Here is a 15033-nt window from a genome sequence, read left to right on the forward strand (position 1 = left end):
CTGTCCTTGCGCTGCGCTCGAGGGAAAAGGCAACATGACGTCGCCCCGGACCCATCGGGTTTGTGTGACTCTTAATTCCCTTTAAATCTATTTTAATTATTATTTATTTTTTAAATTTACGGCGCTGCGCGTAGAAGGCAATAAATATATTTATTGCAACAAATTTAACAGCGCTTTCCTCTCTTATTCTGAATTTTCAAGCCTGTGAGATGCAAAGAACATAGAAAGGAGGTCTGGAGATAACCAGGTGTCCTGAGGGAGCTTCAAGGATGTTCTAAGATACGTAGGAATTAGAACAAAGTATGAAACGCTCTGGGCGTGCGTTGTTTTTTGCGAACAGAAATCAAGGCTCAGCCTAAATGTGAACAACCCCAACTCACCGTCACCTTTTTGTCGCCGTTCAACGTCTCGGAGCTCTAAGGGTTTGCAAGTAAACGCTGATTAAAACTTAAAAGCATGAGCGAAAATGCTGAATAAACAGAGAGAGTCGCTCACACTAAAAGCAAAACTTGGAAATGTAGAACACGGGTGTTTTACAGCGAGTTTTACAAGAGCTTTTATTTCTCCTTGTGTATTTTTCTTCCCTCCTCGCCTTCTGTTTCACTTGAGCTACTGCAATAAGGATGAAATTGGAGCTTTAGCATCCCTGGTTTAAAATGAGTCTCCTACCCCGCTTGTAAAAATGGGAAAACAGATTTGACGGTCGCGGCCGTTTACAAGACACCGAGTGTAACGCGGGATATTAAAGAACTTTGTCATTGTCTCACATCCCGACGTTTTTAAACAGGATAAATCCCACAGAGGAGAAAAGGGATCGGGGGAAATGCATTAAAACTCTTAGGCCTGGAAGGAAATGCAGCGTTAAGAATTAAGTTGCATTTTTTGTGATGTCTTTATAAGGCTCAAGTTTGGTTTGGGGTGTGTTATACGTGTATATCCTGTTCTTAACGAGTATCCAATGAATACAGAAATCTTCAATTTTACCCCCGAGAATATTTCCCAATAATAAGAAACCATAATGAACATTTTTTGAGGCAAATTATGAGAAGGAATAATCTAGAAATTGGGCTTGGGGCTTATTTAATGGTCACTTGTCTCCTCCGGGAGCTGAAATTTCCTGGTTCAACGTTCTTATAGCGCTATTGTTGTGCCCTTTGGTTCTTAGGGACGTGGTTTAGCGGTGAACTTGGTTGGGTTAATGGTTGGACTCGATCTTCAAGGTCTTTCCAACCACAACGATTCTACGATTAGAGTGATTTTGCTACTCATAGCGTAGCTCTGCTCGGAGAGCTTCTCCCTCCGCCTTTCTGGTCTGATTTACCTCCAAACTAAACGAGGTTAATTGGTGGAATTGGAAGAGCTTGGCCCATGTTCTTGCAGCAGGTGGACATCCGGGGTCTTCAACACCTTCCTTGCCTCTTCTCTATACAAAGGACATGTAGAAAGTCTAGACTAAGTCTTTAAAATGTCTCTACAAACATTTCTCAGGGACGTTGTGGAGTCTCCTCCTCTGGAGACGTCCAAAACACGTCCTTGTGCAACCTCCTTTAGCTCAAGGGTTGGACCAGATGATGTCCAGAGGTCCCTTCCAACCCAACCAATCTGTGATTCCGTGACGTGCTCACGTGGTTTTTCTCTCTTCTTATTGGAGATTGGTGGCTGTACTGGTTGGTAGCGAGGAGAACGTTGTTCTGTACTGGTTGGTAGCGAGGAGAACGTTGTTCTGGTGAGGTGGAAGATGATATTTTTGGTAGCTTAATTTCTTATCAAATTCGCCACCCCTATTTATGGTGCTTATATTGAATTTCTCAATCTAATAGAGTCTATTTCTTCTTCCGTAGAGAAGTCCAACCAGTATTTACTCAGTGTTTCATGGTTTTGCCGTTTCAGGTTCACAGCTCAAGCCCTTCACGTCGTTGAGGTTCTTGGCGGAGCCTTCGGACGCCGTCACCGCGCGCGGGGGCAACGTCCTGCTGGCCTGCGCGGCCGAATCCGACCGAGGAGCCCCCGTCATCAAGTGGAAGAAAGACGCCGTCTTCTTAAACCTGCCGGTGGACGAGAGGAGGCAACAGTTGGCCAACGGCTCCCTCTTGATCGAGAACATCGTCCACTCCCGGCACCACAAACCCGACGAGGGTTTATACCAGTGCGAAGCGTCTCTAGAAGGCGTCGGAGCCATCATCAGCCGGGCAGCCAAGATCACAGTCGCAGGTAGGCAGAAACGCTCCTCTATTTTTAATTTTTACAACTATTATTTGCTTTGTTAACACCTGCTCTTCAAAAGAAGCGAAGCTCAATATGACATTCCGACAGTAATTTCTTCTTGACAAGGTATTATTCTCATTTAAATCCCTTTAATCGCCTCTTTGTTGCCGCGTATTTATTGTCTTCGGAACGCGAAATGGTTGACGTTGGGAATTAACTTTGCCGATGAATTGACGATCACACGCAAAAAAAAGCGCCAAACTTCTGTAGGGCTGGAATTTAGGAATTTTTTTATGGTTTATGCGCTTTTTTCATAAAGAAAAACACTTTACGTAGCTCCCTGGGACCGGCAGCATCTTTGTATTTCATTTAAAGCGTTTTTGCGGGGATACGGCACGAGAAACACAAATTCCTTACCCGTCGTGTGGCGTCTTATTGAATTAATAAATGCCTTTGTATTAGATGTAGGTCTGAAGTTTTAAAGTGATCTCTTTGATTCTGTGGAAGGATGTAGCGAGTCCTTAATAACCGAATTATTGGGGCCAAAAAAGCAGTTGGAAAATCCTTCAAATAAAAGGTATAAATTAACGCCAAACGTTTGGTACTTAATACCAATTAGAACGCGCTAGAATTAAAAACAAATGTATTTATCGTCATTATTTAAGGAGGCAAAATAAGACTGAAGTTCAATCCAGTAGCTTTATGACTTTAAACCATCCCAGCTCTGTAATTTGGAGGATTTTTGGTAGGAATTGGTGTGTTTTTGTGATGGGTCCCAATGGTCGCAAGTTTGGGGTGGGAGGAACTTGCTCATTCAAGACCAATTTGTCCATAAAACTGGAAGAACCGCTCAAGATTCTTTAATAGGAAAGACAGTGAAATGCTGAGTGGATATTTGTTTGAATATTAAGGGTTTTTTTCTTTACTTTTTTGGGATTGTATGAAAACGGTTCATGTTATAAGGCGCAATATAAGGTGTAGAATGCTTAAAACCGGCAAATTCTTGAAGGCGCCGTGGTATTTTGCTCCCAGAAGGACGCGTATTCCTGAGCGAGCAGAATTTCTGTCGTGTTATTTTGTTGCGGGACTCGCTATTGGCAGAACATCATTGACTGAAGGCGCTGGCAGATGGAAACACGGCGGAGAAAAGGACAAGGGGGCAAAGGAGAATTGAAGGTCCCCCGCTCCGCTATGTTGTGTTAATCGCTGCTCGGCAAAGCAAATAAACCTCCCGACGCTCAGTAAAAATCCTCCTTGTGCAGAGGAATGAGAGAGAGAGACGTTTAATATTATAGCACTCAAAAACCGGGTTTTTCTTGTGCATTATTTGGTGCTAAACGTGATTTTTTGGGCAACCCGACGCTCTCGCCCAAAGGAGACGATGGTGGTTTGTGCGATTGCGCCGTTGCCATGAGCAGAACATGGAATTAATGGCGTGATTTCACTTCATCTCTTGTTCTGCGCAAGATGTTGAAGGAACGATCGGGAGCTTAATTTGGGAAGAGCTTAATTTGGGAAGAGCTTAATTCACTGAATTAACCAGAATCTTGGGCGGCGTCGCTTTTCAACTGTAGGTTTTCCCAACGTTTTAAGCCCTCACTGCACTGTTTGGTGACATAGAATCCATCAACGTTTCTGGTTTTGGAGGTTAAAATTCCCAGCCACCGCCACGCGTAAGGAATACGTATATTTTATAGCAATAAATGGGATTTCATTGCGTTTTTTGAAGCGTTAACGCTCAGTAGAGTGGTCGCTCAAAGGTAACGGTCAAACACATGATTTGGGGTCACTGAAAGGATATCGGGCTCTTAAAATCAAAATATACTGGTTTTAAGAACCCAACTAACGAATGAATAAGCTCCGTTAGATCCATTGAGACCAATGTCTTGGTGATCACCAGTAGTAGGTGGCTGGAGATTATAGAAACAGCTTATATCCGTTCTATATATGTTAATAGATCAATATTCCATCAGTCGTCAATGTGGGGTGTAAGTAAATTGAGTCACAAAAGCAGCATTTGGACATCATAGTATCGTATAATTAGATTTTCTTCAATATATTTGTAGTCCTTAAACTATATATATGTTCAACAGCTTATTCTGTGCATGGGTGCGTTGCTACTGATTTAGTCCTGGATTAAATGAGAGGGAATTTGGGTGGGTGGAGAAGAGGAGGGGAAAAATGAAACAGAAAAAGCCACCAAAACAAAGCCCCAAACAAACCACCAACTAAATAATCATAATTAATGAAAAAAAACAATGAAAACTGAACAGGAAAACCCAACCAAATAATAATAATAATATAATTAAATATTTTAAATAACTGAAATAAAATGAAATATAAGGCGTGCTTTATAATAGCGCCGATGAAATTTCAAACTTCAGACAGAACATGAACAGTTTGCAAAGAGCCGAGCTTAAAATCCGTGAAGAAATGTTAAGCCCCGCCTAACGTTAAAGCTTCACCGTTGTCCTAAGTGATTTTTCCCACGTTAGGAATGGAGCGATAATTCTAAAAGGTGCATTGAAGTGGACACAGAATGGCTGAGAAATGCTGAAATATAATATTAGATGCTACCAGGATTTGGGGATTTAATGAGCTAATAGTGAAATGGACTAATTTGGTGACAAAAGGAGGTGTCACTTTTAATATAATAGGGGAGAAATGCAGGAAAGTTGTACTAAAATGTAGGAAATATTGTATTGGATGAAGTAAATATTTCTTATATATGATCCCTTTCTTTTTTATTAAGGAAGAAAACAACGTTCAGAAATGACCTTGATTTAAAACAACTAAACTCAACCAAATTCTGACTTAGTTTTCCTCCCTCTTTTGGTTCCAAATCACAGCAGCTTTTAAACTATTTAATGTGAATTCATGAACAGGAATAAAAATAATGGAGAAAATGATAATGCTACTTGCCATGTTGATTTTGGACTCCTAAAAATTGATCTGGAGATGATCAGCCGCGTTTCTCTTCCAGGAAAGGAAGCGATGAGATATATATATATATATACACACACACATATATAGCTTGGGAATTAATCCTCAGTGTCATCACTTTGCCCTTTATCACATGGGATTTTTGGGGTATAATGGTCGAATCTTGAAAAGAAATGCTTTGATTTATAATTTATGATTTATACTGTGATACTGTGATAATTTATTTGGGGTTATAAACTAATTTTGGGGGTTTTCTTGTACCTTTCAAATCATGTTGTCGAGGCTGCTGTGGCCAATGATAACCAATGGCTTAATTTTAGCGGCATTGCTTTGCTGAGATTTACCAAACCCCTGAATTTACACCCTGAAATTCCTGACAAATCGAGGCAATTAAATCCCGAAGTATTAATTAATAACGTATCATCATCTTAAATATCAAGCTGTTTCAGTTTGATGTCTGGCTTATACACAACGGCGTCGTTAGTGTCTTACGGGACAATGAGAAAGAATTGAAAGATATTTGCAAATAATGTAATAATATACATTACGGGGAGGATCTTGAAGCTGTTTTAGTGCAATTATCACCGAAATGTCTAATTATTATAATATATATTAAACAATTAGGGCTTTTTCCTGAGTGTAAAGCCAGTAACAATGAATTATTTCCTACCTATATTTAGCTTATAGAAGAACGAAGAGCGATTTCTTTGGCAATACTTGAGCTGAAATGTGTTATTTTCTTACCCACGAGCAGTCCCGGATAATTTGCTACTTAAATTTCAACCTCGATGTCACGTCGTTTGGGGTTAGTTGGGTATAATATCTATAGTTCGGCGTGAACCGTGACTTAAATTGTTCACCTTCCATATCCCGAAGACGACAACCTGCCTCTTGGAATCACGTTTCTAGTGATGAATTGGATATTAAGCATCATTTCTAGCGAATAAAGAGAATTAAATGTGGAAGGTTGAGGAAGCCGGCTCAGAAATCTTGATATTTCACTCACCAGCAGCATTTTTAGGTCTTAAAATACTTATTTAGCGACAGCTTAGTCATCTCTACAACTTAATTTGCTTAAGTGGGTTTTGCCAAGTTATTTTGGCTCGTTCTCGGTCTCATTTCGCTGACCAAGTTCTGAATAAGCGAATTCTTGGGGTATCTAAGTGCTATTTTGCCGGCGTTATTCTCCCGATCGCAATTTTGGGTGAGTTGCCGTGAATACAAATGCGACAGATCTTGTTTTGCTTTGATGCCGACGTCTGGGTGGGCGAAACCGCAGTGAAAAGTGAGTGTGAAACGTCCAACGAACGTGGTGGGATGAATTCTGATTGTCACCCTTGGGGATTTCTGGAGGTTAATTTGATTTTTCTAACTTGGAACAAGCTTGCGAGCAGCTTTAGGTTCCAATTTAACCTTTCTAATGATTTCTTGCCCTCAGGCACTCGAAATCCAGACGTGATTATGGTTCATAAAACCCTCTCGTTTGTCCTTGACGACCTCTCGGACAAATAAAAAATCACAGAATGGACTGGGTTGGAAAAGCCCTCAGAGATCATCCAGTCCAAGCCTTGGTCCAACTCCAGCCCATTGACTAGATCATGGCACTAAGCGCCATGGCCAATCTCAGTTTAAAAACCTCCAGGGCCGGTGAGTCCAGCACCTCCCTGGGCAGCCATTCCAATGCCTGACCACTCTCTCTGCACAGAATTGCTTTCTCATCTCCAGCCTAAATTTAAGTTTAAGCCCCGTTGTCCTGTTGCTGACTGCCTGGGAGAAGAGACCAAGCCCCACCTGGCTAGAACTGCCCTTCAGGTAGTTCTAGAGAGTGCTGAGCTCAGCTCTAAGCCTCCTCTTCTCCAGACTAAACAAGCCCAGCTCCCTCAGCCTCTCCCCATAGGGCTTGTGTTCCAGTCCCTTCCCCAGTCTTGTTGCTCTTCTCTGGCCCCGCTCCAGCACTTCAATCTCTTTCCTGAGCTGAGGGGCCCAGCACTGAACACAATACTCCAGGGGTGGCCTCCCCAATGCAGAGCACAGGGGAAGGATCACTGCCCTTGTCCTGCTGCCCACGCTGGTTTGGATCCAGGACAGGATCCCATTGGCCTTCTTGGCCACCTGGGCACACTGGTGGCTCCTGTTGAGCTTCCTGTCCATGAGTCCCCCCAGGTCCCTTTCTGCCTGGCTGCTCTCCAGCCACTCTGTGCCAGCCTGGAGCGCTGCAGGGGGTTGTTGTGGCCAAAGGGCAGCACCCGCCACTTGGCCTTGGTGAACTTCAGCCCATTGCAATGGGCCCATTGTTCCAGTCTCTCCAGATCCCTCTGCAGAGCCCTCCTGCCTTCCAGCAGCTCCACACTCCCTCCCGACTTGGTGTCAGCAGCAAATTTGGTCTCAATCCCCTCATCTAAATCATGAATAAAGATGTTCAACAGGATCGGACCCAACCCTGACCCCTGGGGACACCACTAGTGATTTACCGGCAGATACAACCCAGTGCTAACGGGGGATTGAAGTCTCGCCCATCTCTAATCTGAGCTGCTCCACGAACCTTTAGGATGGAAATGGGAAGCGCGTTTTCCGGCCGTAAATGCAAAAATGCTCTCAAAAAGCTTTCACTCCGCAGAGATGATAATGATTAGCGTTTATTATGCTGCTGTTTTCATGCAAAAAGAAGAAAAGCCTGCGCAGATTTGAGGCAAATTGAACTTTTGTGCCTCGCATAATAGCCCTGCTTTAATTTGAATAAGATTCAGGATAAAGTGGCCGGATAGGAAGTTAAACACTATATAGAGGGGGGGAAAAGAAGTGCATGTGTTTTAATACACAGGGAAACATGAAGGTGTTTACGAGCGGTATCACAAAGGGCACAGCAAACAGTCTGAGGAAGGAGAAGCAATTTAGTGGAGAGCAAGTCATTAAGTTGCTTAATTTTCTGTAGAGCAATAAAACGCGGTAAAAAGAGGCGGTGGTTTGATTCTCAATCCCACCAGCCTCGCTGAGAATCAGCATTGGAGTGATAAACGTTGATTTTCATGGGTTTCTAATGGAATCCGAAGAGCTCACCTGGGTTGGACTCAGAACTAAACATCGGAAAATAACATTTTTGGCCGGATCGAAATGAATTGAGAATTTTAAATTGATTTTATTCTCTTCTTTAGCTCATTTAAAGCCAACTCAGACACCTTTATATCACGACACACTTGACAATTGGGCATCTTGGTGTACAAGTTGAAGAGAACGATTCCAATAAATAATTGAGCTTTAGATTGAGAAAAAGTGGTCAAGATCTAAGAGGATTTTACCCCAAATATTGGGAACTGGAGAGAAATCCACTTGTTTCTGCTTTTTTTGCACAGTTGCTTAGACTAGAAATAATTGATCTGAAGTGAAACGAAGATTACCTTCAACTTCTTGGTTCTAGAAGCTGTTTCTTAACATTTAGACCAGAACTAATGAGTTCAGTGTTTTGCTTGGTGGAGTTTTGTTTTACGGAACCCACTACACCCTACTGAAATGAATTTATATCCATTGCAATGTGTCTTTTTACTTACTAGTTTTTGAGACGACGAGTAAGTATTTCTGTTCTTTGGCCAAATTCTTATGGAAAACCATTTATTTTGCAGTTTGTTCTTTCAATACTTTTCAAATAGCGAATGTGCCTTTTTCTTCTGGATGGGCTGTGCTTATTGAGATCGACATAGACAAGTTGTAGGCAAATAAAAACTACTGAGCGCTTCGTACCCCATTTTATATCGATGCTTCTCGAGAGCAGTATCTTGAAAGTGCATCTTTCTCCAGGATTGAATGGTTGTGTAGAAATGGTATTTTCTGACCTTATTGGTGGGCAACGTTACATCTGCAGTGACAAAAATAAGTGTTCAGTCCTTTCTACATCCTTGAAAAGTATGTTTGTAATTGAGAGAGGGGAGGGGGAACGCTAATTGTGGCCAAGCCGTATTGAAAGGATAAAAATAACGAGGAATTAATATAGTTATTGTCAAAGTAGAATAGTCATAGTATACATGTGAATTTGAATCAAAGCTCTTCTGCCACGGTGCCCGTTTATCTCCTAGTTCACCCTGGCGGGAAGAGCCCAACCCAACGCGCTAGAGCCCAATTGGAAGAACCCAACCCATCCAATTAAAAGAACCCAACTCAATGCTCAAGAACCCAACACATGCAATTAAAAGAACTCAACTCAATGCTCAAGAACCCAACCCACCCAATTAAAAGAACCCGAAGCACTAGAACCCAACCTACCCAATTAAAAGAACCTGAAGCACTAGAACCCAACCCACCCAATTAAAAGAACCCGAAGCACTAGAACCCAACCCACCCAATTAAAAGAACCTGAAGCACTAGAACCCAACCCACCCAATTAAAAGGACCCAACCCAATGCTCCAGAACCCAACACACTCAATTAACAGAATCCAACCCACCCTATTAAAAGAACCCCACCCATCTAGTTAAAATAACCCAACCCAATGTGCAAGAACCCAACCCAATATTCAAGAACTCAAGACATCTAATTAAAAGAACCCAACACACAGAATTAAAAGAATCCAAGGTGCAAGAGTCCAACCCACTGCACTAGAACCCAACCCACCCAATTAAAAGAACCCGATGTGCAAGAACCCAACCCACCCAATTAAAAGAACCCAATGATGTGCAAGAACCCAACCCACCCAATTAAAAGAACCCAGTGATGTGCAAGAACCCAACCCACCCAATTAAAAGAACCCAATGATGTGCAAGAACCCAACCCACCCAATTAAAAGAACCCAATGATGTGGAAGAACCCAACCCACCCAATTAAAAGAACCCAATGATGTGGAAGAACCCAACCCACCCAATTAAAAGAACCCAATGTGCAAGAACCGAACCCACCCAATTAAAAGAACCCAATGTGCAAGAACCCAACCCACCCAATTAAAAGAACCCAATGCTCAAGAACCCAACCCACCCAGTTAAAAGAACCTAATGCTCAAGAACCCAACACACCCAATTAAAAGAACCTGAGCCAACACTTTGGCAATAGGCGCAAACCAAATCTACACATAAACGTAAATACGACAGAAAACGCAGCAATTCTAGAAGAAAAAGGCAAGTGGGAACACGCTGTGCTTTCTCATGTCCTGGTATTTCTCTCCAGGGTTACCCGACGGAGTAACTCTGGTGTAAATATCCTCGTAGGAGCGGAGACCCTGTGCACAATTGAGCAGGAGCTCGGTTAATGTTGCCTGGGGAAAGCGAAGACGCCACGTGGGTTTATAAAAGCAATAACGAGCCATTTCTTATCTGTATTTTAACCGCCCGGATAATAACAGGCGATCCGTAGCAGCTCTCCTGATTATTGCTGTGTTTAAGATGAATGATTGTACAGTTCAGCATTTCTCCATCCTCCATCTGTTCTGGATCGAGTGCAAAACGCGCAGTCGTGTTTACGGGGCGGAAACCGTGTTTATTCGCAATAAGGGAGGGGACGTAAAAATCCCATTGAAGCGCTGATATCAGCTCAGGAACAGACAAACGAGGCGGGGAAAAGGCTCCAGGCCGCGAGGAGAAGCCGGAGCGTTATTAGAACGTTGTCTCCGAAATGTGATTTTGCATTAAAATCAGTCGGAGCAAGTCAATTCCCCACCATAATCCTCCCCTTTGGGCCTGGAGTAGTTTTGACAAGATCCCCGTCCTAATCCCCGGAGCGCCGTGTAATTTTACAAACTCCGACACAAGCGCTTATCCCAACCTTTGGGTTTTAACGTAGGTGCAAGTTTACCGCTTTAATATTATTATATATATATATATTTTTTTTTTTCCATTAGTGGCTAACGGCTCATCCTGTTACGTAACTATTTCTAATCTTACTTAGTATAAAACAATAATAATATTCCATTCTTAGATACGTCTTCTAGGCCAACGTGGGACTGCCCCAGTTTTTCCTCCCGAGGCAGAGATATTGATTTGATGCTGGAATCAAATAACCCCAAGGCTGTTGCGTTACGGTCGTCATGGCCACTAATGCTTTTTCTTGCTAAAACTCTTCAATTTGGAATTGCTAATATTCCTCATTTTGGGGGCGGGAAGTGACTTGTGGCCCCTTATTATTTGGTGGTGAAGTCCATGAATTAATATGTATATATATACACACACACACGTTTTATATTTATATTTAGATATATCTACACGTGTTATATTGGAAGATGAACTTGTGGGAATACCAATTATAAAATAAAATATGAAACAATGTATTATAAATTATTGAATTAAATGAAGAGGATCTTCTGGTTGGGAGACGCCATTGGGCAAACTCGTTGCTTTGGGTGAGAAATGATGATGTTTTAATCAAGGTAATTTCTAAGAATATGACATGTTGAAGTGATTGAGAACGAAGGGGAAAAGGAAAAACCACTATAAGATGGTATTTGACTTAGAGAAATTGCACCTAATTTCTCGATCTTTCTGCAAATTTAGTTTCTTGTTGACAATTATTTTTAGTCGATTTTTATTCTCCTTATATCCTATTACGTTAATAGACATAATTGTGAGTTTTCAGGAAGTATTAATTGAACACAATGGTCAAACTTGTCGTCATCTCATTGAGACATAATTTGTAGTTGCGTTGCTACATGTTGGTTGAAGTGTGTGGCTCGTTCTACTAAATGTAAATATATTAATTATTTGCCAACCTTAACGTTATTTTTATTGGTGCATAAAATAGTTCTTTAAAGATATTTAAAACCTAAAATATAAATTGTTATATATACAGGCTATGTATAATTATATTTATAGACTACATGACCTTAAAGTCTTTTCCAAATGATTCTATGATGTTTAAGTCACATGGCTATTCAGCTTTTTCTAATTTCCTATAATCTTGATAAATTTCTTGCATAAATCCCCAAATATTGTACTGAGAGGAAATCAATGGAGGTGAAGCCGAATCTTTCTATGGACGGACCTGAAAATTAATTGTTGAAACAAGAATAATAATTGGTGCTCATTACAATGCTGATAAAACACAGCGGAGAAATTGGGAGCTTGTCGGGTTTTTCTAACGACCTCGACATAATTGCCGCTATTTGCACAATTTCATATTTCACTGAGCTTCAAGCTTATTAATTTGGAAGGTTAAAACCAAACAAAACCTGCTCTCTGTTTGCCCTAATCCTAATTTATCCCTCGGGTCAGTCGTTCTTGTTGCTCTTGTCCATGTTTATCAGTTAATTAAAATTTATACTGATTATTACTTTAAAAAAAATGGCGTTTAGTAGTAGAATTGTGACTAATTTAAAGTGGGAAAGAAATGATGGCATTTGGGCAAAAATACCTCAGAAATAACGTCTATATATATATATTTGTGTGTGGGGAATCTCTTCCTATTTCTATACTTATTATATAACGAGAATAAACTTCATCGGCTTTGATATATTGATGTATTATTAATATCATTAAACTTCAGATGCTGTTGATATCACGGGAGGTGAAATTTCTATAATACATCGCAAAATAGTCGCAAATATTTACCAGCGCGGGCACGAAATCTCCATTTCTGATTATTTGTCTTCCCTGCGATGACCGAGAAGGTGCCAAACAAAATGACTTGGTCTCTTCCATCTCATTTATCCCATGGATCAATCGATATCAAGAATCCACGTCGCGTTTCCATTCAAACTTGGGCTGTTTTGCTTCCAATTGCATCACAGCAGAGCATCAACCTTTAGGTTGTTTTTTAGTGTTTTCTTAGCTCATTTTGAAGTTTTCCAGATTAAAATATGGAAGAGCAGAGATCAGATAGAGAAACGTGTATCACACCAGACACTCCGCTCGCCTGCGTCAAACTCAACGGCGATTTTCAAGCCTATTTGTAAGAGCTCAAGCACCTTCTCACTGTCGCAAACACCACCGAATCATTTATTTGGGGGGAAAACACGCAATATCTTGACTTTCCTAAAGCTGCTTTTGTTTCTCAGCCATCCGTCCCGCTTTCCATGAGCGCTTTTCTCTTCCCAAAGCTCAGTAATTGGAGGAATCTCCATTTTCAACAGGAATATTGTTACTCGAGTTGAAGCATCTCTATGAAATCCAATGGTTTTTGCTTTGGCCGAATAATTTGCCCGGCTGATCATTTTTGAATGTTCTGCCTCCAGATTGAATCTAAACCTCAAGATTAACGGAAACTTTAGGAGCTGGATTTAGTCCTTTCTCTAGGCTGAGGTTAATCCCCTGCCCTCCATTTGATCCTGACAAGGCAAACACCCACGGAAAGCGCCGCACGCGTTCGTTTGATCGTGTCCGACCCAACCGGAGGGTCAAATGGGGTATTTAAATCTAGACATCTATTTTTGAAGAACGGTTTTGATCCCAAGACGAGCAGGAAAAAGGGCTTTTTGCTGTTTGATACGTCGGAAGAAACTCTTTGCCCCTCTAACCTTTGTAAAGCTGCTGAGGTCGGAGAATTTTGCGTGGAATCGGCTTTTTAGACGCGTGGAAAATACGTGGAGCCAGAAGGTGGGTTTTGAATGGTCAAGTTTGATTAAAGGCGCTAATAAACTCCCAGTGTGTTGGGGAGAGAACCCCCGAATTGTGACTTGGCCATTGGGATGTTTTAATGTTATTTTGTTCCATTTCTTTGCGCATCTCTTCATGACTTGGGAGGTGGGAATTAGCTCGACATCCCAAATATTATCACAACTGATAGCAAGGATGAAATAAATATCGCAATAATGACCTTTGGATGGCAAATCGGATCAAACGCAACTACTTGGAACCAGCAAGAGTGGATTTATCACACTGGAAACAAACTCCCCGCAAAGCCGGTGATGAATAATCCCAATTTTCTGCGCGTACGTACTTCACAAAGGGTTAATGAATCGTTAACATCTCTTTAATGACTAGTTAAGCAGCTCTTAGGTTAGTGGAGGCTTGCGGATGAAGCAGATGCTTATAACCATCTGTAATACGTCTTGATGCTGAGTTTTCTTTCGGTAATCATTTGCTACGTGTTGTTCGTATTGGAGTAGATGCCTGGAGGGTGTTATCAATACTCCACCTAATTGTTGTATCGCTTCAAGAAAAGTTGGACCTAAATATAATCAGATTCTCCATCCAAATTCTCCTCCTTGGTTGTTTTCCCCCAATTCAACAGCATTTTTCTCCCATCTTATCGGTGAAAATCCACGCTGGCTGGATCTGATCCCTTGTCTACTGGTTATTCGCAGTCAAATGACGATTTTAAGCCGTTCCGAAATATTTTTTTAGTCAAGATCTTTGAGGAGTAATTTAATCAGAAATACACCGTTTTATTTTGTCTAATGCATGGGCGATAAATTATTATTTACTGAGAGTCAATTTTGATATGGAACGGAAAGGGCATGAATGTGTTACATACATCACTGTGTGCCAGGAAAAACATCCCTGCATCCCGATGTTGAAAAAGCCTCAGCCCTTGAGTCCAGTGAATGTCTCAAATGTGATAACTCAAGTTCAGCACAATTTGACATCTTCATAACATTAGGACTTGATAAATTGTATTAAAATTACGAGGCAAAGTAGGCGCTGGGCCCTTAGCCAGACGCTCATTCACTGTTCGACTCTGTTAGCAAATGTCTTTCCTTAGAAGATCTAATTTCCCTTCTACTTCATAGTCCTATCATTCCAAATTAAATTGTTCCGACTTATATTTTTCATCCCTCAGCTTGTAAAAAGGCCTCTGGTGATTTGCAGGATCCAGGAGCCCCTAAATCATCGTTGAACAGAGATGAACTTGGCGCTCTCAGCTCCGATAGGCCTCAAAATATCTATTTAATAACTACAAGCTGACAGAAAATATCCACGTTCTTTCAGTGTTGCATGAAATTGTTTGGTAGCTGAGTGGAGAGGGTCGGTAGGAT

General features: G+C 41.3%; 1 protein-coding gene across 1 annotated transcript in view; it reads left to right on the plus strand.

Annotated features, from left to right (window-relative positions):
• Positions 1 to 15033, plus strand: part of DCC (DCC netrin 1 receptor) — a 268160-nt gene that overhangs the window by 85976 nt on the left and 167151 nt on the right. Inside the window, exon 3 of the mRNA XM_082075025.1 lies at positions 1891 to 2211. Within this exon, the coding sequence (XP_081931151.1) occupies positions 1891 to 2211 (321 nt within the window). The remainder of the gene's footprint in view (positions 1 to 1890; positions 2212 to 15033) is intronic.

Source organism: Streptopelia decaocto (assembly GCF_964273445.1).
Source record: "Streptopelia decaocto genome assembly, chromosome: Z".
NCBI lineage: Eukaryota > Metazoa > Chordata > Aves > Columbiformes > Columbidae > Streptopelia > Streptopelia decaocto.